Source organism: Periophthalmus magnuspinnatus, chromosome 1, assembly GCF_009829125.3.
Source record: "Periophthalmus magnuspinnatus isolate fPerMag1 chromosome 1, fPerMag1.2.pri, whole genome shotgun sequence".
Lineage (NCBI taxonomy): Eukaryota > Metazoa > Chordata > Actinopteri > Gobiiformes > Gobiidae > Periophthalmus > Periophthalmus magnuspinnatus.
The window spans coordinates 10,572,445-10,597,054 of NC_047126.1; the positions used below are offsets into that span (position 1 = coordinate 10,572,445).

The following is a 24,610-nucleotide window of genomic DNA, read 5'->3' on the forward strand; positions in this document are numbered from 1 at the left end:
ACATACCCTAATATTTAACACAAACTTAAATGTGCATACCCAACTCTGTTCTTGTAAACTGTATTATTAATACTTACCGAATCAGCTCAGTTTTACAATAACAATGCACCACTAAATTAAAATGAATGCTAACTTGCAATGTGCGTGCAAATACATGGCTTTAATCCAACTTGTAGGATGCAAAGAAACAGTACTGAGTTGCAACAAATAGAAAACAAAATGAAAAAGATGGGCAATGCCTCATTATTATTCACTCAACAGAGTACCGGAGTTCTTCTGTTGCACAGTTTATTTAACAATATGGTATATAAGTAAGAAATGAGTCTTTTACCAGTTTGTACAGCGATTTCATTCTCTCTTCCTTATAATTATAGTATTTTGTTTAATAACTTGATTTACAATAGGAGAAAAAGATAATCCCCAAGTTCAAGTTTTTGTGAGAGGGGAATGACTGTTGACATTTTGTTTTCCTTGTGGTGAATCTCAAATGTGCCCTTCATCTCTATACATGTGTAAAATTTAGAAGATGGGGGTCATTTAAGATGTAGCATATAGACAACCAGCAATCATTCCTCCTCATATCAGGGGTGTCTAGTCTTTTTCTCTCTCTCTCTCTTTACACTTTACAACATCTGTATGACAAGAAAGTATGACAAACGTTTTTACACCTGCAAAGACAGATTTTTTTTTTTTTTTTAAATAACAGGCCACTGAGATGGCAGTCCTTGTTTTCTGAAACCAATTTTAGAGACTGAAGGTTTGTGTCAGGGTCTTCATGTGCACCTGCGTGCATGCTTGTGTTTTCACAACCTGCAGCAGTCCGTTTCCTATATAATTACAACAGAGTGCTCTTCATACACAAAAGAGAAAGGGAGCGGTTTGTCCCTGAACGCATCATTTGGACTAATGGATACAACACTAGATAACAACAAACAAAACCCTGGCCCAACTCCCTGACAAAACAAATATTTTACAGTTGCAACACAAAATGCTTTAAGGTCTTTCTCCAAAGGTACAAAATAAAAGATATGAATATAATAATGCAATTGTACATTTTCTTTAATAAAAGAAACAAGAGGGCATGTAACCATACCAAAAACAAACCAAAAATAAGTTGAATATTGAACACATTTGGTCTCAACCAAAAATATATTCTTTATGATTTATTTTTATTTAAGAAGCAACTTGCAAATCCTTCAACATTTTAAGGAAGAAAACCCCAAAGAACAGGGTATAGGAAACAATTATATCCCCAAGAAGCGTTTAATTATTTTTTGACCAAATTGTCTTTATACAGAGGAAACTTTATACAAGTCAGTACAAAAACGTTCTCTGCCTTAGAAAGAACAAACAAAGCCCTCTAACAAGTTGGGAATCCAGAAAAAACAGGACGGGTGGTCGGTCCAAAAAAGGGATATTGTTCAGTATGTTCCCAGCACAGATGCTACAATCCCTCAACAAACTTCTCTAGAGTGTCCCCTGTAGCGTCTCCCATGACTCCCAGTTCACTGTTCAATCCTCTGTTCGGTGTGTTTAGCTGTGGTAGCATGGCACTCTGTTCTGGAGTCCCCAAATGTCCCTGCTCCATAGATGCAGACAGAGGTCCCCCTAAGCCAGGGTGTGGCGAGCCCGTATGTGGCGGAGGTGGGTGCTGTGGTGAGGGCTGGGGCTGCACCTGTGGGGAGGGACTGGAATGTGGCGGGAGCTGGGGTGGTTGGGGTGGCTGTGAGGGCGGGCAGGGCGACTGGACTGGGGCAGGTGAGCGCACCTGGTTGCTGAGAGCATTGGTAAGTGCAGGCTGTCCGGGAAGGTGAGGGCCACCCTGTGCCTGTCCTGCAAGCAGGTGAGTCTGCGGGCTCATGGGGCTGGGCTGAGCGGGAGAGCCCATCTGCTGTTTGAGCACAGCCTGCTGCTGCGGGGGAAGCTGCTGCTGCTGCTGGAGCATTCGTTGGTGCAAGATGTTCTGGGTGGAGTCCATGGCCATACCAGGCTGGCCCATTTGGTTCATTGGTGACAGTTGGCTCATAGGTCCCCCTGGTGCCCCTGCCCCAGGCTGCATGGTGATCTGCTGCTGCTGCTGCTGCATGCGGAGCTGGGAGTAGGTGGCAGTGGAGCCAGGGGGCTGAGCAGGAAACTGGGTGTGGCCTTGGGGCATCACACCCTGTTGCTGCTGTTGCTGTTGTTGTTGTTGCTGCTGCTGTTGTTGTCTGAGCAGCTGCCGTCGGTACATCTCCTGGAGCTGAGGGTTGTTACTGTGCGCTGCATTCATGAGCTGGCCTTGGGCTGCCAGGGCTCCCATACCCTGAGCAGGAGGCTGCTGAGGGGGCATACCCGGCCTCTGTACAGCTCCCCCTTGCATTGCCATGGCTTGCATCCCTCCCATTTGCTGCTGCTGAGGCTGGCCAGTCTGCTGCTGGGGTTGGTTGGCATGGTACTTGGCCGTCCGCTGCTTAATGAAGGCAGCCATGAGCTGAGGGTTTGACTTAAGGATGTTAAGAACCTGCTGCTGTTGTTGTGGGGAGCTAGGGGACTTCAGAGTCCGGAGCAGATCCTGCAGAGCATTGGGAGCTATTGCCCCGGGCCTCTGAGGTGCCTGTGGCCGGGCTCCAGGCTGTTGGGAGATGAGCATCCTTTGCCCTGGTTGAGGCTGCTGTCCAGGGGCTATCATAGGTCGCTGCATGGCCATGGTTTGCTGTGGATTTTGTCCTGGGACTAGACCTGGCTGCTGGGCCTGAGGGGTCTGCATAGGACCTGCTGCTCCGGGCCACTGCCCTGGAGTCATGTTGGGCTGCATGACCTGTGGGGGTCCTCGAGGCCCAGGGACCATCTGCATGGGGGGCTGCATTGGGCCAGTCATGCGCTGCTGGGCAGGCTGGTTCATGGGAAGCCCGTTCATGTTGACCCTGTAGTTCTGTTGGTTCTGCTGGGCCTGTGCGATGATCTCTATGTGTCGTGCCATTTTGACGGCAGCCAGTGGCGGCTGTTGGGGCATCTGCTGCTGTGGCTGAGGGGGCTGGGGCAGAGGGGACTGCTGCTGGTGCAGAGGAGACGCCTGAGGGCCAGGTTTCCCTTGAGACACCTGAGATTGAGGCTGTCCATTGCGTGGGGCATTAGGATACGAGGGGGACATCACACCCACAGAGTTGGGTGTCTGCGGCTGATTGGACGGGGGTTGCTGGGGTGTCTGGGGAGTAGAGGGCTGTGCATGACCAGTTGGGGTATTGGGAGTAGCAGATGCAGGTGGGGAGGGTAGTGGCATGGTCCTGACCTGCATGGTGGCCATTCTTCTCCTCATCATCTGGGCTTGTTGTAGCCTATGCTGCAGCTGCTGCTGGCGAAGTTTGTGTTTGATATTCAAACAGAAGGGGACAGGACACTTGTTCTCCTGACAGTGCTTGGCATGATAACAGCATAGAGCAATGAGCTGTTTGCAAACAGGACAGCCACCATTGGTTTTGCGTTTGCATCCTTTGGTGTGCTGGACCACACGCTTCATCTTCTGGCAGGAAGGAAGTGAACAGTTGGCGTTGCGACACTGACAGGCGTGGACCAAGGACTGGATGCAACGCTGGATGCTCAAGCGCCGGCTCTCCTGGGGGCTCTTGGAGGGTTCCCCACTCTGACTGTTGTTGTCGTCATCCAGCCCAAGACCCCACTTGACCATATGATGCTCGTGGCCCTTTGAGTTGTAACAGTTGATGCACAAATCAAAGTCCTGTTCAAGAAAAATACAAAACAACAGTCATTTTTGATCTAAACAAAAATGGTGCATAATCCACAGTACAAATCAGCAATACAGACTGAATGCTTACCTCACAAACAGTGCAGTGCCAGCGAGTCTCCACATGATGTTTGCACTCATTACATGTGTAAACAAAGCGGTCCTGGCCCTGGTTATGCAGCTCAACGAGCATGCACATTGTGCTCCACTTGCACCTTCTAAGGGAGCTGAACTCCCAGTGTTTGTCTCTGGCTAAAGTGAGGAACGCATCTCGCCCATCCATCAGGTCACAGGAGAGCAGGGGGTCCGGGTCCACCAAAGGGGGTAGAGTGTTGATCATTGGAGCCGAGTGGAGGTGGATCACAAAGAACACCTATCACGGTTTTAAGGAGATGTACACATTAGAAAGAAACAAAAACAAAAATACACCTTTAAAAAAACAACCCTGACCTCTTTGTGCTTCTCCATGGTTGCATACAGTTTCTGGGACAAATCATTAGCTACGTTTGGCATCCCTGGTTTCTTCTTGTTTGCTCGGCTCACGCTGCTCTTGTTTTTGTTGGTCTTTTTATTGTTCTTTTTCTTTGCGTTTTTGCTGTCCCCCGGAGTCCCCTGTGAGTGAATGATTGTTTAGCAACAGGTACAAGCAAAACATAAAAGGGTTTCTTAATCTCGTACTTCATAATTTCACTGCATCCAAGTCCACTTTGCTGCGTTGCACCATACACTGTGCAGTAGTTACTATTTCATTATTACTTATACAACACAAATAAAGTACAAAATGAGAGCTTTTTCACCAAAACTGTGGGACAACAGTCAGATACTTGTCAGAGACTGACTGGACCAGTCTACACAATTCAGATTGAACCAAATGGAAATAAACAATATGAACAACATCAGCATTTGTAAAGTAAATAAAAACATCATTACAGACTATATTTACAATAAAATATAATAAAAATAAAAATAGCTGCAAGCAGCAATAATCGGCCCTCACGATTTTATCCCCTTTTTTTTCCTAGGTCAGCCAGATTGGAAAAGGAAAGAGGGAACAGTGTATCTCATGGTGAGCTGTCGCACACACACTTTGCTGGGTTGCATTATTATGCCCACCATCATTTTTATGTGCTTCATCTTTCACCCAGTAGGGAGCGCTAAAGCACCTTTTTGAAAATTTTCAACATTGTTCACAGGATGAAAAAAAAAAGAGTATATAGAGTATATATATATATACATACACTATACATTTTCAAAAAGCACTCGCACATTCCTATGACAGGGTAAGGGTCCTTGGTTACTGACGGGCACAACTTTCACATGGGCTCCCCCCTTTTTTAGCTGTATATCACAATAATGTTCTATTTATTGCATTATATTTTTATATGCATGTAGCTGGCATGACTTGGCAAATGCATCAGTGAGTGTTTAAAGTGCTACAAGAACTTTGTGCACACCTGTGCGACCAATACGCCCTTCGTCAGCTTCTGGTGCTCAGGCCTAATGATGCATTAGTCTCATACAGCACTTTTCCAGACACTTAAAGTTGCTTTACAATTCCGTGCATTATTCATTTGCTCCATATTCTGAGGTGGCAAGTTACTACTGTAGCCACAGCTGCCCTGGGACAGACTTACAGAAACAAGGCTGCCAATCTGCACCATTACCCACGCAAACTACAACCAACTCCGACACTCACATCACTTGGACTGTGAAAATTAGAGATCAGATGGAAAATTGGCTTCAAAAGCTATTGTCTAGTACAAAGCATCTTTTCAATGTTTCTTTTATTATTTTACAGGAACATTACAGGACCATTAAGCTAAATAAACTAAACTTTCATATTAGGTAATGTGGGTGAAGAGCTTTGCCTAAAGGCACAATAATAGTTTTTGCCACGGGTGCCCCACAGTGGCACGTGGTATTCCCAGTGGTCCCCAAGTCACCAGGCCCTTCCCTGCTTAGCTTCTGACACCTGGCAAGATCAGGCTTTGACAAGGAGAAATGTAGATGAGAGAGGCTGTTTAATTTCCCTTAAGCTGACAGAATTTGATAATAATTGTATTTTCTCACAGTTCTGAGTGGCAGAGTTGGGCAGTGATAGATATCCACTAGTGAGTCTGAACCCAAGTGTAGAGCAGCTCAGCAGACTCACATGCAGTAGAATTTGACACTAACTGTGCTGTAGTTCACTGGCGTACCTCAGGAGTTTCAGAGGCTGCAGTATGCTCCTCTTTTTTCCTCTCCTCCTCTTCCTGCTCCAGCTCCTTAATACTTTCCTCCAACACGTTGGGCCAGAAGTCACCCTCAAAGTAAGGCAGCTCATTGGCACTTGTTAAACGGTCCTCAGTTGCCTGTTTGAAGATGTCCTATACACCAGACAGAAAATTAATACTTGTAATTGCTTTCCATACATGCATGTTATATTTTCCATTTGAACCTTACCTTGTAGTCGTGTATGATCCGCTCTGCAAATGCTTTGTCTAACATTTTTCGATACCACTCCTGGAGCCTTTTGGGCTTCGGGATCTTCTGGTCAGGAGGGTGACAATGGAAGATGTAGTCATCTCCTTCACTGGGTGGACAGGCCCAAATATGCCCCTGAGCATAACTGTGGAGGTACAGAAAAAACATAACTTTTTTTGTTGTTAAATTGAAAAGAAGGTATTACATTGGAGCTAATACATACCCTAGTTTTTTGACGTATTCTAAATAGCCAATAAGGATCTCATGGTAGACAGCTGTTCGTAAAATACGAGGTCTGAAGAAATGAATACTGTCAAGGTATGATATGTATACACGTCTGCAGGATAGAGGAAACAAAATATGGACAGTTATTTACAAGAATATGACACATTATAAATATAGAATCAGTGAAAGAACTGACCTAGTGTTTGGAAATGCACATTCAGAGCCATACTCCTGTACATGCATGCCAAAAAAGCACACATCAACACCATCAATCTCCTCAAAGGCAAAAAGTGCTTTGGTTCTGTAGGGAAAAGTTTCAGGCATTTCTCCTGTATCAACGAACCTTGTAAAAGGAGAAGAATCAGAAATTATGGTCAGTTTTGAGGCATTTCTGTGTTTTACCTTTTACAGACGATTTAATTTAAATTTAGAAAACTTAAATTTACTCCCTTGGATCGTACCTTGATTTCATGCCTGGTTTGACTTCTACCGTTTTGTCAGAGCTCGCCACCACTCGCACAAACACCTCTCCGGCCTCTGGGTGGTTTTGTCTTTTCAAGTATTTATTCACACGATCCTCTATGAAAGTTCCCAGTCGAGTGGACTGAAGCCCTGCATAAAACAGATATATTAGAAAGTTGTAATCCTCTTATTTCATATACCAAGTCTTTTGGCCACAATAAATTCTAAACCTACGTTTGGCAGTAAACTTATTCTCCTTGCGTGTTTTCCCACTTTTCTTGGAACAGTTGTCACAGATGAATCTAAAACAAAAACTGGCATTATTAAGCATCATTTTTATTAATTTATAAGCCCTTTAGTGAAGTGCAATGACTTACCCAGAAGGCCAGATGACCTCATAGTGTAAAACGCATATCTGATGCATCTTCCGCCCACAGTCTTTACATTCAACAAACCTTTGACCAAAAGAAGACATTTGTTTCAAAAATATGTTTATATGATCTTTAATCTTTAATCACTGAAGTATTAGAGAACAAACACTATGGTGATTACACAGATATTGAGCTTGACTACAGATTGGAAATTTGCAGAATGCAGAAAGTACAGAATAAGTAAAATTATAAAACAAGCCCAGATGGAAATGGAATATAGTGAAAGCTCAAGGAACTTAGTATTACTTACGGTTCAGGGTCTAGAACATCATTCTTTTTTCTTTCAAATTGGTCTTTTGAAATCATCCTAAAATGTGAACATTTTAAAAAGGATTAATAGAAACATGTATTTGTATTAATGTTAAATTTGTTTTATACAAAGCCATTTTTGTTTTACTGTTTTTAACAGTTAACTTACGTCTGAGGTTGAGCAGGATCATCGCCCAATGTGACACTCTCTCCCTGGATCTCATTAAAGCACTTTTCACAGAAATGGTACCTGGTATAAAAGAACATTATATTTTTAATTACAAATATAGTTTTCAGCGTTCAAAAATCACAATAATGCTTTTACAACGTTTGTACAGCAGGGGGAAGAAGGGAACATGTTCAGAGTTGTCATTTACTAGTATCTGGAGGTGGCATTCTATTGTCAGATATAGAGATAAATAAGATTAAGACTACAAAGGCAATGTTGATAAACTTAAAATGATTGGTATACTGTAAAATAGATAATTTGGGTAATAATTTAAGTTTCATTCCCCCTGGAGTACAGGCAATTCACAATTGAATAATAGCTGGGTAACTGAGCTCCGTAAACAGGAGCACAGAACACCACAAGGGGACAGCAAGAGGGGACAATGACAGTCCTATATACAGTGTTCCCTCGTTTATCCCTGGGGTTACATTCTAAAAATAGCCCACAATAGGCAAAATACGCAAAGTAAATTTTATTTTTTACAATTATTATGTATGTTCTAAGGCTGTAAAACCCCTCACCACAAACTTTATACACTTTTCTCAGACAGACATTGACATTTTCTCACATTTCTCTCGTTTAAACACTCTCAAAGTTCAAGCCTTCATATATTATATCCCCCTTCCTCGATGATTGCTTTAAATTTTTTGTTCAAGTGCCTCTGCTCCAGCGGTATCCGCAGAGGCAGCCTCTCCATGCAGAGAAACACTTAAGTCCAAAGCGTTTTTGAAATTTGTCGTTGCAGAACATTTCATTGACATTGTGGGTTTGTCGGGTAGAAAACTTGCAAACATACAGCACCTCAGAGTCCCTCTGCGATCCAACATTTATGTAGGCGTGACCCTAATATATTGTTCCCACCAGTCTCTTGAGGCTGTGGGTATGGCGAGTTACAGTTAGATTTAATATGATGTATTTTCTTGCTGTCTCCCTTGCTTAAATAGACCAACACAGCAGGACAGTATACAGCTCGTCTTTATTCAACCACTTAACTCATCTTGTTACATTTTTATCGTTGCGCTCCTCAAATGTGCTGTACCACAACAGTAAGTAGGAACCAGTACTATTATGAAGAAAGTAAATTATGTATCCAACATAACATAATAAATAATATTCATTGTTATTAAAATAAGTAAAGTGATAAACAAAATACTAATGATCCAAATAAATGGTAATACATAAAATATACGTCAAATAAATCAAAGGTTACATAAATTTGGCTGAGCGCATTCTGTACTGTACATGAGAAAAGGCACGGAGGAGAGTGATTGACAATGGTCTACAGTCCCTTAGCCAATCAGGACGCAGAACACAATGTGAGTTCATACGCTGTAAAAAAAAAAAAAAAAAAGCAGGCAAAATTGCACTTAAAAAATCTGAAACAGCGAGGCTGCGAAAGGTGAACCGCAATACAGCGAGGGACCACTATACTTATTGCTACTGTATTGGAAACAAAGAAAAATACCTGTAGACATTCTCCACGTGTTCAGGTAAAAACAAGCCAAAACTCAGACACACGTACCTGTTCTGGTAACTGTAGTATGTGCCTCCAGTCGGTATCGTACAAAGTTGTTTCCCATAGCAACACAGCGTTTGAGGAGAGAACTCGTACTGAAACACAAGTAGAGTAAGTAGATGCATCTAATACTGGTTTTTAAACATAAAAACAATTTCCATCTGAACTTAAAACTATCAAGCCATCAAATGTAGGTCATATTTATATAATACCTATACCCATTAAGAGCTACAAGACATTATATGCGTTTGAATTAGATGGTATTTCAAGCTCACCTTCCTGCCACAGCAGTAGCCCAGACCCTGCATCACTGGGTCAATCTCAGCCTCAAACACCTCGGCGAGCTTAGAGCAGTACTTGTAGACACGGGATGTCTTGCGGTTGTAAAGCCAGGCATTATTGAACATCAACCAAACATCATCCACATACTGCCAGGGCTCTTGGTATTGACCTGTGTCAAGCTTACGCTTTATTGTAGAGAGGTCTATAGGGTTCTTCACAATGTCAAAGTAATCCTAAGTGTGAATAAAGATCCAAATTAAAACATTATGAAGTTACACAAATTAAAGATGCTATGTTCATGGTTTTGGTGACAACATACTGGGATGCCCAAAAGGAGTGGATCCACTGGCTGTCTGAAGGGCAGAGACTCAGGGTCCTGTCTGTACAAAGACTCCAATGTTGGCATCAAAGCCTGCCGCAACTCTTCCGGTTTAAAAACTGAAAATGGTAACAAAGAACAATTATTCGCTTTAAATCCTCTTTTGTAAAACAAAGAAATAAATTTAAAGCTACTTATCACAACCCCCATAAGTAAAGAACACAAACTTTTTCTCCGTGATTGAGAGGATGAGGAGGAGGTGGCACTGTTTGCTCCACTCTCTTCTTCATCTTTGGGTTCTGTCTTCATTTCCGGCTTTTTCTCTTCCACCTCCATTGCTTCCGGCTTCTCTTCAGGCTCCTCCTTCTTCACCAACATTGAACCAGCCTCATCTACAGTCTAAAAGCAGGAATTATTCATTTTTAATGGAAAATATTTGGACTTAATGTAATGTTTTGAGGTAATGTTCCAAATAAATGAACAAGAACTGAAATATGATATCATGATTAGCTGAGCTGACCTCCATCTTGGGCTCAGTTTTGCCGCCAGCGGCCTCAAAGTCCTGTTGCTCACTGTGTGCCTCTGTCTTCACCTCCTGAAGAGGCAGGTCAGCAGCGACATGGGGCGGGTGCAGGTCAGCACTTGCAGCTGAGGCCGGTGTGGGCACCCTGTTGTCTAGACTGGCTCCTGGCTGGGACAGCTGAAACACAGCAAAGGGACAAGTGAAGCAATGTAGGCAGAAAAACAAAAAACCTGAAACCTGTTCGTTTCAACAATAAGAGTTCTGCATGCAGGGTGGGCACTAGAACACAGATGAGGAGCTTCCATGGTTTATTGCTCCCTGAAGTATTCTGATGAACACTATTTTAAATGCAGTTCTACACAGGTGTGATAGGGGATGGACAGTACATGGCAGGGATGGGAGTCTGCAGGGGAGCGGAGTATGAGGGCATGCGGAGGGTCTCAATCTCACCGGAGTGGTGGGGGGCGGAGCCTGGGGGGCCTGCGTCTGTGCTGCTGCAGGGTGCTCCGCTTGGGTTTGGGGCTGGGTGGGACAGGGTGGGGTGGCACCCTGTACCGGTGCAGGAGCAGGGAGGGTGGGGGTGGAGCTGCGGCTGGAGGGCTGGGGGAGCGACAGGTTAGTGGCTGCCCCAGCCGTAGAGGCAGTAGGTGGAGGCGTGGAGTGCAAGGGGGTTTGGGAAGAGGCTAGCTGAGAGCCCAGCGAAGGGCCAAGTGCATTCATGGGGAGGTTAGCGCTCTGCTGCTGCTGCTGGAGAGAAGGACATACACAAGGGACGGGCAACACACAATACACAGGACAGGCACACAGTCAAAAGTCAGACAACACCACACAGATTGAGATTAAGACAGTCCCACTTGATTGTTATTATAAATTATTTGAACAATTAGTGCTTAGATTGGGAAATCAACCTGCTTTACCGTAGTTAAGTAAAATGGGTAAAAATGTAGGCTCACCTGGGTGACAGCAGCCTGTGCCTGAGCCTGACCCATTCCAGGTCCCACAGTCACATTCATGGATCCTGGAGCAGCAACAGATGCAGCTGGGGGGAACTGATTCTGAGGCAGAAACTGGCCCTGGTTTGTATTCTGCCCTACCATGTTTGCAGCCCCATGAGCGCCCATCATGCTCTGGGCCGCGGGCACTCGGGAGGGAGACATGCCTCTCTGTTAAGACACATGTTTGGGTTAACACACGGACAATATGCATTGATGCTTGTTTTCTACTAAAAAGTCAACTATTGTAAGGCTGCACATAGAATTTTAGATTTCAAATTCTCAGGGTTAGTGATCTGCCTACATCCCCCTGTCCTTACCGGTGGAACAGTCATGTTCATCTGTTTGTGGGTGATTTCATTGGTGAGGCTGCCCGGGGTCCCATAGCTGCCTGGGGTATTTGAGTGTTTGGCATTGGCATATGGTTAAACTGGTTCATTCCTGTGAAACATGTAGGGAAATTTTACAATGGACAGTAAGTTATAACTGTTTTAACCACATCCTTGAAAAACAATTAGCAACTTAACCACGCATCTTACCCTGTGACACCTGCACACGATTCATTCCCATTGGATTTGGTAAATTGGGCATTGCAACAGGGCCATCTAAAAACAAAAACATTTAAATGCTTTGGAAGGGCACAAATATGAAAAGCTCCATCTTCAGGACTGACACTTACTCTGAGGTCTGATGCCAAGGGCATTGGGCTGGGGAAGGCCAGGCTGCTGCGCCCCTGCCGCAGCCATAGGAGACTGGTTGATGATTTGCTTCAGTTGCCTAGAGCGCCTCTTTTCTTCCAATTCTTTTTGGATTTTATAAATTTTCTCAGCCAGAAAGTGATAATATTCATCCTAAGGGAGCAATACAAATAAGTAGGTTTTAAAAACAACAAAAAGCAGCCATTTAAAAAGCTTACCCTGCTATTTGCCGTCTCGTACATGTCGCCCTCTACTTTCCTCGCGTAGGCCACCAGGTTTTCCATTCGCCTGTCCTTCAGAGCTGCCGGGTCGGGTGTTGGAAATATGGCTTGTACTCTGTCAACACAAAGCAACACAAAATTGAATACTAAATGCACTTATAACACAATAACAAAGCCCTGGAGCACTCACAGTTTGTGGACGAGGTGATTACGCAGGTCCTGAGTCACATGCTCATGCCAGGCCTTCCTGATGCCTGTGGTGGATGGGGCTGCTGTGGGAAGGTTTCCCATAGAGCCTACGCTAGACCCATCCTGGAGCAGCTGACTGAAGAACACAAATACACAGAGACATTCAATCAATTTTACATTATATATTTATGTTTAACTTTATGTTCAAAGAATGTGGTTTATGCTGCACAGTCTTCTCCCACTAAAAAAGTTGTTTGTTTTTTACTTACTTGTTAGTGTTGAGCGCATTAGGGAGATTTTCTGTGTGCAGGTTAGTCTGTTCAGAAGTCGTCACGCCCATTGCTGCAGCACCAAGAGAAATCTGGTTGCCTAATAGAGAAGAAATTGGAATGCGTTTCAATATATTTTTACAGTCAAAAAAATAAGGGTGGGATAAGAGAAATAAAATAATCTTTATCATATACCATTTTAGTAGCCTCGACCATTTCTTCAATGTAAATTCCCACATGCTTCACTACTGAATATTACAATATATGATGATTTTTACTAAACTTGACCTGCTACTCTGCTCTCCCCGTTTTTCAATATTTATTTATCAAATATCAAATAAAATACAAATCCATTCGTTTGAAGTCCTTACCGTGGGCCATAGGTCTCATCTGCTGAAGTTGCTGAGCCTGTGCATTGGTGGTTGCCGCCTGTCCCGGACCGTGAGCCTGTTGGACCTGTGCCTGCCCTGTAGTCTGACTGTTGTAGGTGAGTCCGAGTGCGGCGTAAGCCCTCTGCATGGAGCTGGGGTCAATGGGTGCTGAGGTATTGATGGTGGGAGCGCTGGGCTGGCCTACTCCTACTGACGACATGGTGTTTTGGAGTCCCGTGTTGGGGGAGCTCAGCATGGCTGCAGATAGAGATCAGGTTTAAGATTAGGGGTCGCGGAGTAGGACAGGACTGTTTTTTTCAATCACCATCGAATGTATTTCCTGGTGTGTAAAAGATCGATCTACTTACGCGGCTGAGTTCTTTTGTCACTGGCGTTTTTCAGCGGGAGACACACAGGACAGTCATGCCGTGTACAGTTTTTCCAGTGAGAGATGATTTGTCTGGATGATGCACAATGCGCAACTGAAGAACAAAAAAGCAAACGTGATATCATTTAAATGTTGTTAACTGGACAGCTAATATTATAAATTTTCTCCCTTCCTAAAAAACACCATTAAATTTAAGCGTACCTTGGCAGGACTTTCCGGCTTGACAGTGGGTCATGTGGTTAAGGACGTTCTTCATGGTGCGACAGTGGGGCAGGGCGCAGGTCCTCACCTCCCCATTGGCCTGCTCTCTGCGCTGGCATTTGTGTGCGTGAAGCAGCAGGACCAGCTGCTGCTGGATGAGCTTGCGTTTCTCGGGGTCAGCGGTGGGTCCAGCCGAAGGCACTGCCACTCCCCCACCCCCCGCCAGAGGCAACATGGCCGCCTGCTGAGGCTGCTGCTGTAGCACAACAGAGAGGTTTGTTATAAAATGGGACAACATGTGTGACAAAGCATAATCAGGTTGTGATTCCCCATTGTTTAAACAGAATAATCATGCCGGGGTACAAGTTTGTTTGTTGGGTCATCAAAGTTCTCCGAGAAAAATTGTGAAACATGTGTCTAGTTGCACTGTCTGAAATGATCTTAATGATCGTGTGGAAAAGTCCTTGCAGAGAAGGAGGGTCTAAGGCCAAGTGTTCTGAGACACTTCCCTATTTGCTTGTTTCTTATGAATATTGGTTAATCTGTGTTATTGACCAATGTCTGTTTCATTGTTGATTTTCTGACTTTCTGCTGGTTAAATCAATGATCCTATTAAGTCCTAACGGGCAACTGCTGTTGTAATTTTATTGTCATTGAATTGAACTGAATTGCAAAGTCACAACTCAAAACGCGGGGTCGTAAGTCTTACAATAAAACAGGGACAATGATTAAACTTTGGTCATACAACGGTTCTAAGACTGCAACTGATGTCAAGCTTGTCTGATATTTTGGATCAATGTTTCTCAAACATGTCAGCAACAGGAAATACAAGAGCATCTCTGCCTTCCATCATTGACCATCCTTTACAAGCGCAAAACATTGCTAGCATGTAGCTAGCAGTGTAGTCAATAGAATGAGTTTAGATAAGAGAATATCCACATCAAAGAAAAAATTGCTTTTCTTGTCTTTTTATAAAACAATCTTGCTGTTTCTGTAGTTTGTCTTAGAATTTTTAAACCAAACCCTTGCAAATCATCCCATCCCTAACACTCCTTCATTTCACAACAGGCAACATCGGTTGTTCCAGGACTAGGGCTGTCAAATGTAACCTGTTAATCTGTCCACCATCCATGAGAACAATATAATGACCACACTATCCAAGAAACAGCCGTGTAATCCAATGAAACAGGACTCACCATGTTTGGCACACTAGTGACTGCAGCTCCTTTAAGTTCATTGGGGAAGGATGGTAAACTGTTGGTGAGGGCCTTGTTTTGGAGCTGCCCTGGACCTGAAAGTGGTCTGTCCATAAGACTGTGTTCCGAATGGGGCCCCATTACTGCTCAGACTCATCTGGAAAAGCACATTACAAAAAGGTATATCTTTCAGCTTTAAACCTAGCTTCTTAAATGCTGCTTATGCACTTGTTAGTTACAGTTCGGAAAATACAAGATGATAGAGCTTCTCTAGGGTACTCATATTTAGTTATTCCTTTCGTGCAGTGATGGCTAGAGATAATTTTGGGCAGGGAAGGGGGCTACAGAATAATTCTATAATAGGACGCAGCTCAATATTATCAACATAATTCGATATAGGGCCCATTCAAATTCAACACAAGTTTGAATTTATTATTATTAAAACCAACTGTCAAACAACTGTAGCACTGCTTTTTGGATCTACAGCTTCTCAAGGTCTGCTACTCAGCAAAGTGAACGCTTTATGTTGACCAAGGTAAACAAACGTGGACAATTTAGGCAAAATCAATCTTATCAATTTTATCTTGTGAGATCTTGTGCCTACTATCCCTAATAATTATCATTAATATAGCAGCTAGGCAAGGCAAGTTTTTTTGTATAGTTCAATTCGTACTCAAAGTAATTCAAAGTGCTTTACAGAATAAGAAAGACATTAAAATCACAATACAACAAATCAAAATATAAATAATCACAAATAATGATAAAATTAACATTAAAGGAAAAGAGTGCAGAATAAAAACCTTCCAGTCATATGCATAGCTAACAGAACCATTTTGAGCCTAGATTTAAGTATTGTCAAACTTGAGGCCTGTGTCACGTTTGGAAGCTGTTCCAGGTTTTAGCTGCATAAAACTGAAATGCTGATTCCCCATGTTTAGTCCTGACTCTGGGCACCAGCAGGAGGCTTGTCCCTGAGTGCGAGATGGTTCATATGGCACTGACATGTCAGAGAGGTACTTTGGTGCTAGGCCATGGAGAGACTTGTACAAAAGCAGAGCTCTAAAGTCTATTATTTTGGCCACAGGAAGCCAGTGCAGGGGACCTGAGCACAGATCTTACATGCTCGTATTTCCTGGTTCTAGTCAGGACCCATGCAGCAGGTTCTGCAGCTGTCTTAACGCTCGTTTTAGAGAGGCCATTGAGAAGGCCATTACAGTAGTCTAACCTACTGGAGACAAATGCTCTCCAAGACTGTTTGACAGTATATCTTTGATGTGCAAATGTTTTTAGATGGTAAAAGCAGCAGATGTTTGATGTGGCACATTTGGTGATTGCATTATTACCCCTAGATTTCTAACCTCATTTGAAGGTTTAGAGAGAGACTGAAGGTGACTGCTGACACTTTCTCTTGTTTCTGTGGCTCAAAGACTATGACTTCAGTCTTGTCTGAGTTTAGCTGAAGAAAGTTGTTTTGCATCCACACACTGGTCTGTTGGATGCAGTGGCAGAGTGAATCCACTGGTCCATATTCACCTGCTGCCAGTGAGACATAGATCTGAGTGTCATCTGCATAGTTGTGGTAGGACACATTATTGCTGGGTATTAATTGTCCTAATGGTAGCATGTAGAGATTGAACCACAGGGGTCCCAGGATTGACCCCTGGGGCACCCCACAGGTCAGAGACATTTTATCTGAGACACATTTTCCAATTTCAACAAAGTACTCCCTGTTTTCTAGATAGGACTTGAACCAGTTTAGTGTCGTGCCACCCAGTCTTCTAGTCTCTGTAAGAGGATCCCATGATCAACAGTGTCAAAGGCAGCACTCAGATCTAACAGGATCAAGACAGACTTTGCCTGCATCAGTGCTAATGACCTGCCAGCGACTAGGGATGGAAAGTAGCCATTGGGCTAATTCTGGAATATTTACATTGAATGTTCATTAATAAGCATTGTCCCTTTAAATAAATAGATCTAAATCCAAGGATAAAAAGGCCAGCATTGCAAGAGAAGTTTTGATGCCTCTGGTGTAATAAACAGTCGTATGCAGCTTCGCCTACGTTATGTGTCTCTTTAAACTCTGGGTAAGTGTGAATGGTTAAAGGAGAGAAGCGCACTGTGAAGCACAACAATTCTTAGATCATGCAAGATTATCAGTTATTTTTCTAACCTTGGGAAAAAATTGTAACTACTAGTGATGGGTCAAACAAGTCAGCACGTCGACTCGTGTCAACTCAAAAAGTGCAAGGCTGCCAACTGGGACATAGTGAAAAAGGTGACAGATGAGGGATTATACTTTATACCTATTTCACTACATACACGTACTCAAACATCTGCTGTGCTCAAAATTCTGTGACTGTTATTGCAACTGCATGTTACTGTAGTTTTTTTGCCTGAAAAGTGTGTTTTATTTTAAAAAAAAAAAAATTCTGGGGGAAATTTTGAACAAAAACGTTCTAGAGCGTTATACTCGTAATTAATTAAATCACCACACTGTTTGGGCATTAGTTTAAGAATGAGCTGGGTTTTCTCATAGCATAAAGAGAATACAGTAGTCATTTACTACTTGTCTACTACTCCTGTTTGAACTCTTCTACTATTAGACTACTAAAGTGTAATAAGACTCTGAACAAAGTGTAACTCTTTACAGTTTGGTCAATATTTGAATCTGTACTTTTGACTTGAGTATATTCACTCTGCAGTCTGATCAAACTTGGAAAACGGGAACAGTAACTCCAGAAAAACGCTCAGTCCAAACCTTATCTGGAGATCTAAACCATGGAAGAATAGATCCTTTATCTGAACTTATGTTTTTGTTGCTCTTGCAAGAGCTAGGCTGTTGAAGATACGTAGCCATGGCACGCATATGCAAGCTACTCACAGCGCGAGTATGTAAAATTTCACATCTTATTGCACCTTGCTATAAATTATAATTTCTTGGCATTGGCGAACATGAAAGTGATTGTTAAAAACACCGCACACTAGCACTGAGCCAAATGGGGGCTGCAGTCACTTGGCTTTGTATTTGTGCACTGGAAAAGAACTTTAAAATGTGAACAGCAGACATACTGAGCACTAAAACTTTCACCTGAGAGGTCCGTGCATCTCCTCTCGGGGGTGGGTCAGCACAGGTTGGGGGGGAGCACAACTTGTAGCCGATTGGCTCCTGCAAGCGCACTGTTCCTTGCTGTAGTGACAGCGTCCACTGAATGAATGGAGCATGCTGTCTGATATAAACGGGGTTCTCGTCATGTGGCCCATGCCTGCATAGGAAGTAGTTCTTTTTTAAACCACCAGATGGCGCTATAAACGATGTTGCCAACACAGTCGGATATGTGTTACACACGCCTTCACTCCTCATCTACCCATCACTAGTAACCACTCTAGATGAAACAACTGAGGTAAAACACTTAAATAATACCACCACACTAACAAAGAAACGGTTTCAGTTCCACACTAGTTATCCTGCTGCAATACACTGACACAGTCACTGGTACTAAACCAGACTGTGCCATGCCGGTCCAGGCTGTGTCCCCATGGGCTGTTGACATCATTCCAACAGACAGATAAAAAGACCCAGCTGAGAGGAGCAGAGACTGGCAGCCTTTCAACACAGCTGAGCGGGCCGACACACATATTTGCCCCCCTTCTTCAGTCTCTGGTCGAGCCCCCCGCTCTCTTGACACACTCCACACAGGCGGGACACTGGCCAACTATCTTGTCTCGGCTCTGCTGTCAGAGCAGATTATTCAGCAGGGCCTTACTCCTCCTCTTCCTCAGCACTGCCCCTTGTCATTCACACTGATTAAGTGGTTGCAACAATACCTACCTCAAGGGTGACAATGCAAGTAGCTGTATTTTGAGGCACAGACCAATGTCTGAATGCAGAAAAATATCAGAGGATCGTGCATGTTAGTGCTAAAATGATTAATCGAGTAACTCAAATAATTCAATCAGTGTTTAAGTGGACAAAAAGAAGTGATGGTAATTTTTCATTGTTGGTTATGATAAAATTTGTAAAAGTGTTTTGCGATTTTAACTACCATATTTTCCGCACTATAAGGCGCACCTAAAAGTCTTTCATTTTCTCAAAAACCCACCGTGCGCCTTATAATCCGATGCGCCTTATATATGGATCAATATTGGTCAATTATGACACCCGTAGTCAGGAGGCGTCGCCGAAGTAATAGCAGTAATAACTCTTTAAGGACTGAGCACACTATGGGCCAGTATAGCTTACCTAGACCTAGACTTTTATTCATTTTTAGCCATAAAAATCATGTTAAACGAAGTATCAGAATTTACTTTCACGCAACCCGCTCTATCAGCGACGATAGTATCCGCTATAGGGAGACAGCGCCGGGCGACATACGCCACAATCTGCCAATGGATTGCGGATGCCTGGGCTGATATATCAGTCTCAAACTGTGGTCCGAGCTTTCACGAAGGCAGGAATTGTCACTGAACTGCAGCGACACGGATAATGGCGATTTTGACGAGTCGGAATCGAGCACTTTGAATGAGCTCGCCCAACTGTTCAACTCAGACACTGAAGAGGAAGAATTCGACGGATTCGTGAATGAGGAATGAACTGAAAAAGTGAGGCTTTACATGTTTCTTTCACGTGTTTACAACTAAACAAGGCTGGGAGATATTGTGAATATGGACATTAACATTTGAACAACGTTGAGTTATTGTTATTGCGTTGCACTATTTCGAGAGTTACTATATTGTGAATGCATTAACTTGTTTTGTGAGTGAACAAAGTTTTCAGAACTTTTTTTTAAATTCTATTAATAAAGTTTGACTGACTGACTTATCTGACTGTTTTGTTGACATTCCCTTTAGCGCAGCTCCAACTCGTGGATGTATAACACAACCCAAGCTAATATAGTAGTTTCTATTCTATGCGCCTTATAATGCGGAAATTTGTTTTAAAATAGGCCATTCATTGAAGGTGCACCTTATATTCCGATGTGCCTTATAGTGCGGAAAATACGGTAATGTTATAAAATTCTATGTCTAAATAGGTTTAATAAACAACCATCTACTGTATTTACACAGTATGTGGCTTCATTTTGGGGCCTCCTGGAGGCTACTGGTCTAAACCTCTGCACAGTGTGCTCTTCAAAATGAGCATTTCAATGCCACAGTGCTCACTGATCAAACTATAGAAAACTACTGCACATGCACTGAACACATCTGACAGTTTCTGCTCAGCGCAACACATTTACTGTCCAAACTACATCACCCTGGGAAACAGTGAGGAGAGGGTTTCAGCATCAGAGGGCATGAGGAAAGAGGTTACTGTTGAGGTGTACTGCCAGATATCAGAATAACCCAGCATTTACTCCTGGAGCTGCAGCGACACGTAACGTAGGCAAAGCTGCATACACAGGTACTTATTAACAAAGACTAGACTAGATGCAGAAACTATCAACATACAACTCATAGTAAGCTAATGTTGAGGGGAAGCCCGTTATAACATGGTTAGAAGCTAATTAAAAACCATTTTGCATAATTTGATACCATAAATGTGCCTCCCAAGCTGACTCACCTTATTCAAGTTGGCCGTCTGCTGTTGTGCTCCCAGAGCAGTGTGGGCTGCCATCTGCTGCCCCTGAGTGAGTGTCTCTGCCAGGGCACTTCCAGCTCCTCCCGGGGGTGCTGCCTGCATCGTGGGGCTCTGAAAGTGCATGCCTGCACCTCTGCCTCTACCCACCCCAGGGCCAAGTCCACCATTCATCACTTGGCCCTGTTGAGGCGGAGCTCCTTGGGCCAAGAGACCTGGATGAGTCTGGTTATTGTTCATCATAGCTTGGTTAAAGCCCATTGTTGTGGTGTTATTGTTGTTCTGTCCTGCAACTCCTGTTGGCGTTGAGGCTTTTTGTGCCTGAGGAGATGTGTGGTTGTTGGGTGAGCCTTGGCCAAGAGGACTTTTGCCTAATGCTGAGGCGAGCTGTGCCCCCATGTTACCAGGCTGAGGGCTGCTGAGTTCAGACCTGTGCCGGCCATATTGGTGTTGCTACCCACGAAGCAGTTCGGAGAGCTGCTTGTGCTTCGCTACTGCATCAGGGACAACACTGCCCCCTGTGGGTCCACCTGGCGCTCCACCGTTCGATGGCATTTCCACCCATCAGGCTGAGGATCTCCGTTACGAATCAACTCATCTGGCAGGTCATTTTCGAGATCATCCAGGATATGGAGCCCAGATCTACAAAAGAAACAAGAATAATAAAAGCCCATAGCATGATTACAAGCATGACACAAAATGTTTAAATGTATTTTTATATACCAATTAAAAATGTCTGTCTTATGCGTTCAAGTTTTACTTCTCACCATATTAGGACTTTTTCTTCCACATCAACAAGCAAAACAGATGTACATATTGTGTTGTTTAAATTAACAGAAACAACACGTGTTGAGAACACTTAGCATACACAAATTTGGTGTATTGGCTGGCTTTGTCGCTTTTGCATAGGAGGTAGGAGACCATATCCTTTTTTTTCATAGTCAAACCTCCCCCAGTTATTATACCACAATAGACTGCACAACTGCCTACTTATGACAGAGATTTTTCACCAGACAATACGAGACAAGATAGGGTCCATGAGGACAAGACGGACAAGATTTTGAAATCCTTTGTGAATTAGATGCACATATATTTGATTATTAAGTTTACATACACTATATAAAAAAGACACTTTTCTCACTGTCTGACATGAAATCAGACTGAATCAGCTTTGTGATGCCTACTCCAAAACATTGACTTTGTTATCCTTAAGCCACTTTGTAACCAGATTGGCAGTATGATTCAGGCTATGATGGCTGGACATTCCCATGGTCTTTATACTTGCGTATAATTGTTTGGACAGATGAACGTGGCACCTTCAGGCATCTGGAAATTGCACCCAACCAGAACTAGACTGGTGCAAGTCCACAATTCTCTTTCTGATATCTTGGCTGATTTCTTTTGACTTTCCCATGGTGTAACACAAAGAAGTGTGTTTCAGGTGTGCCTTCAAATACATCCAGAGATGCATCTCTAGTTAAATCAGATGTAGTTAACAAACCTATCAGAAGTTTCCAAAGACATGACATCATCTGGGTTTTCCCAAATAGTTTGAATGCACAGTAATCTAACTGTATGTAAACTTCTGACTTTGAAGAAAATAATGAAAAATGGTCTAAAAAAAATACTTCTCATTATTCTGTCATTTAACAAATAAAAATCATTTTGATAATCCTAAGTGACATTAAATCAGACAACACTTTTTCCTGTAGTAGAGCAGACAGTAAAAAGCCTAAGCCTCAGGTTTCAACTGTATTGTTTGATCACTACAAGATTGCATCTAGGGATGGGATGATATACGATAATATCGTTAATCACGATAATAAAGGTCCGCAATTAATCGTTCGTGGCATTTTTTAATAATCGTGATCATCGAGCATGATTATAATTGCCTTTACGGCACCACACTGCCTCATGTTTCCAGTTCCAATACGTTTAGATGTTAGTTCTGGTGTTTGCCCACTCTGTCATAGCAATGACACTTGTAGCTTCTGTGCTTATCTCTGAACTATATTCTGCCAGATATCAACAATAAACAAAGTCTGATCCATAACTCTCCACAGGAGCGTGCCAGTGCGCGCCTCACCCGTGCGCACAGATGAGATGTGTGTACATCTTATATGTTTACCTACAATAATGCAAACTGCAGACAACAGACAAATTAAGTCTAATTCATACAGCTGAATACAAATGTTCGAGAGCGCATGGTCCAAATGCGCACTATGTGCACAGAAACAATGCTAACGATTATACACGGTATATTTTACCTACAATTAAGTCAATAGCAGAATAAACCACGCTTACCGATCGAGAACAGCATCCAACCCATCAAAAAATAAGGTCCTTTACTCCTGAGTCCACTGTGGGATCTTTACTCTTTGCCATGAACCGTTTCGGGTCCGAGATGCCTCTAGTTTAACTTGTACAAACATCCACAGTGTCCTCGATCACGTACTCCCTTTGTTTTGTCCGTTTCGTCATGTTTAAAATGCAAAACAGTGCGTAAAATGCACCATTACGCACACATTTCTGCATCCACTCGGCCGTTTCTCAATTCGCCAAAGTGCCTTAAATGCATCGTTCTAAGTGTTCGTCGACGGGCACTTGCGTCACTTTCGGCGCGACAAGGCAAGGCAATTCATTTCAATTCAATTCATTTTATTTTTGTAACGCCCAAAATCACAACAACAGTTGTCTCGAAGGGCGTTCATGTTTTGGTTGATGGGGGAAACCGGAGTACCCGGAGGAAACCCATCCAGACACGGGGAGAAACATGCAAAACTCCACACAGAAAGGCCTGGGTGACCCGGGATCGAACCAAACCTTCTTGCTGTGAGGCATGAGTGTTGCCACTCAGCCACCGTGCTGCCTATACACAAAAACAAACAGGAAAATCAGACAAACAAGAAAAATTGGCCAGGCGAGGAGGAGGGAGGGGGGCGGAGGAGGGCCAGGCGAGGAGGAGGAAGACCAGGTGAGGAGGAGGAGAGTCGGGCAAGGAGGATGAGAGCCAGGCGAGGAGGAGAGGGAGGCGGGTGGAGGAGGGCCAGGCGTGGAGGAGGGCCAGGCGGGGAGGAGGGCCAGGCGGGGAGGAGGGCCAGGCGGGGAGGAGGGCCAGGTGGGGAGGAGGGCCAGGCGGGGAGGAGGGCAGGGTCCAGTTGTCATCGGGGCATCTGAAAGAGTTACACTCCACAGGGGGAGTGGGACAGGGAACAACATGTCAATAGCATTGCTGATGAGAAAATAAGAGGAAGCAGAGGATAGTGCTCAGGTTGACATACTTCCCCCAGCTAGTTATCTCCTACTGCAGCCTATCTTATCTCGGGTTTTAATGTCTCTCCCTAACACCCTCACTAAATAACCTGGTCATAAGCTATACCGAAGAGGAATGTTTTAAGCCTGGTCTTAAATAGAGAGACTATGGGGGCCTGTTTAACATCAGCAGGGAGTTGATACCATAGCACAGGAGCAGTGTTGGGAATAACGGAGTTACATTATAACGGCATTACTAACTGCGTTACTTTTTCAGTAACGGAGTAATCTAACTAATTACTTTTCCCAGCGTCCTAACGCCATTACCGTTACTGACTATAAAATGTGGCGCGTTACTTTTAATTCAGTTCACTCTTCTCTTCATCAGAGTCTCTCAGCCGAGGAGCTGCAACGCGGCTCGGGGTGAGATAAAAGGCTTGTTTGAGATGAGGCGGGTGCAGATACTATCGCCGTCGATCGGTGCGCGGTGCATGCCGGTTAGTTTTGTGTTCAAGATGCCACCGACTTGCTCTGACATAACCTGTGCGCCGGTAACGGGAAGTTTTTGAGCAAGGCGAGCGCAGCAGCTCTCCACCGCCAGCGGCCGCCTGCATGGACTACAAACGCTTAATGCATGATGGGAAATGATGTCCTGTCCACACGTGCATCGACAGCTGATTGGATGGATAGATAGATAAATAAAGGAATAGATACGTGTTAGAGGGATTGTGTGAATCTTTTAATGAATGTTAAAGAGTTGGATAAAGTTCAGTTTATGTTGAAATGAGAGTGATTAATATTTGAATACTGGCAGGAGAATTACAGTGTGTGGCCAGAAAAG

General features: G+C 43.6%; 1 protein-coding gene across 1 annotated transcript in view; it reads right to left on the bottom strand.

The window, feature by feature from the left end:
- Window positions 1-143: 143 nt before the first annotated feature.
- The window catches only part of crebbpa (CREB binding protein a), a 41,507-nt gene continuing 17,040 nt past the window's right edge, over window positions 144-24,610 (bottom strand). The window contains 36 exon segments of the mRNA XM_055222188.1: window positions 144-3,715; window positions 3,813-4,094; window positions 4,172-4,333; window positions 5,920-6,087; window positions 6,164-6,329; window positions 6,408-6,521; window positions 6,606-6,752; window positions 6,871-7,021; window positions 7,106-7,173; window positions 7,249-7,326; window positions 7,553-7,609; window positions 7,721-7,801; window positions 9,303-9,391; window positions 9,572-9,811; window positions 9,898-10,016; window positions 10,125-10,296; window positions 10,418-10,597; window positions 10,871-11,161; window positions 11,374-11,583; window positions 11,733-11,759; window positions 11,762-11,853; window positions 11,952-12,017; window positions 12,092-12,263; window positions 12,329-12,446; window positions 12,522-12,656; window positions 12,790-12,889; window positions 13,161-13,418; window positions 13,529-13,642; window positions 13,750-14,005; window positions 14,946-15,044; window positions 15,046-15,102; window positions 20,503-20,936; window positions 20,939-20,976; window positions 20,978-21,075; window positions 21,078-21,139; window positions 21,142-21,159. Of these exon segments, the coding sequence (XP_055078163.1) occupies window positions 1,445-3,715; window positions 3,813-4,094; window positions 4,172-4,333; window positions 5,920-6,087; window positions 6,164-6,329; window positions 6,408-6,521; window positions 6,606-6,752; window positions 6,871-7,021; window positions 7,106-7,173; window positions 7,249-7,326; window positions 7,553-7,609; window positions 7,721-7,801; window positions 9,303-9,391; window positions 9,572-9,811; window positions 9,898-10,016; window positions 10,125-10,296; window positions 10,418-10,597; window positions 10,871-11,161; window positions 11,374-11,583; window positions 11,733-11,759; window positions 11,762-11,853; window positions 11,952-12,017; window positions 12,092-12,263; window positions 12,329-12,446; window positions 12,522-12,656; window positions 12,790-12,889; window positions 13,161-13,418; window positions 13,529-13,642; window positions 13,750-14,005; window positions 14,946-15,044; window positions 15,046-15,102; window positions 20,503-20,936; window positions 20,939-20,976; window positions 20,978-21,075; window positions 21,078-21,139; window positions 21,142-21,159 (7,190 nt within the window). The 3' untranslated portion in view covers window positions 144-1,444.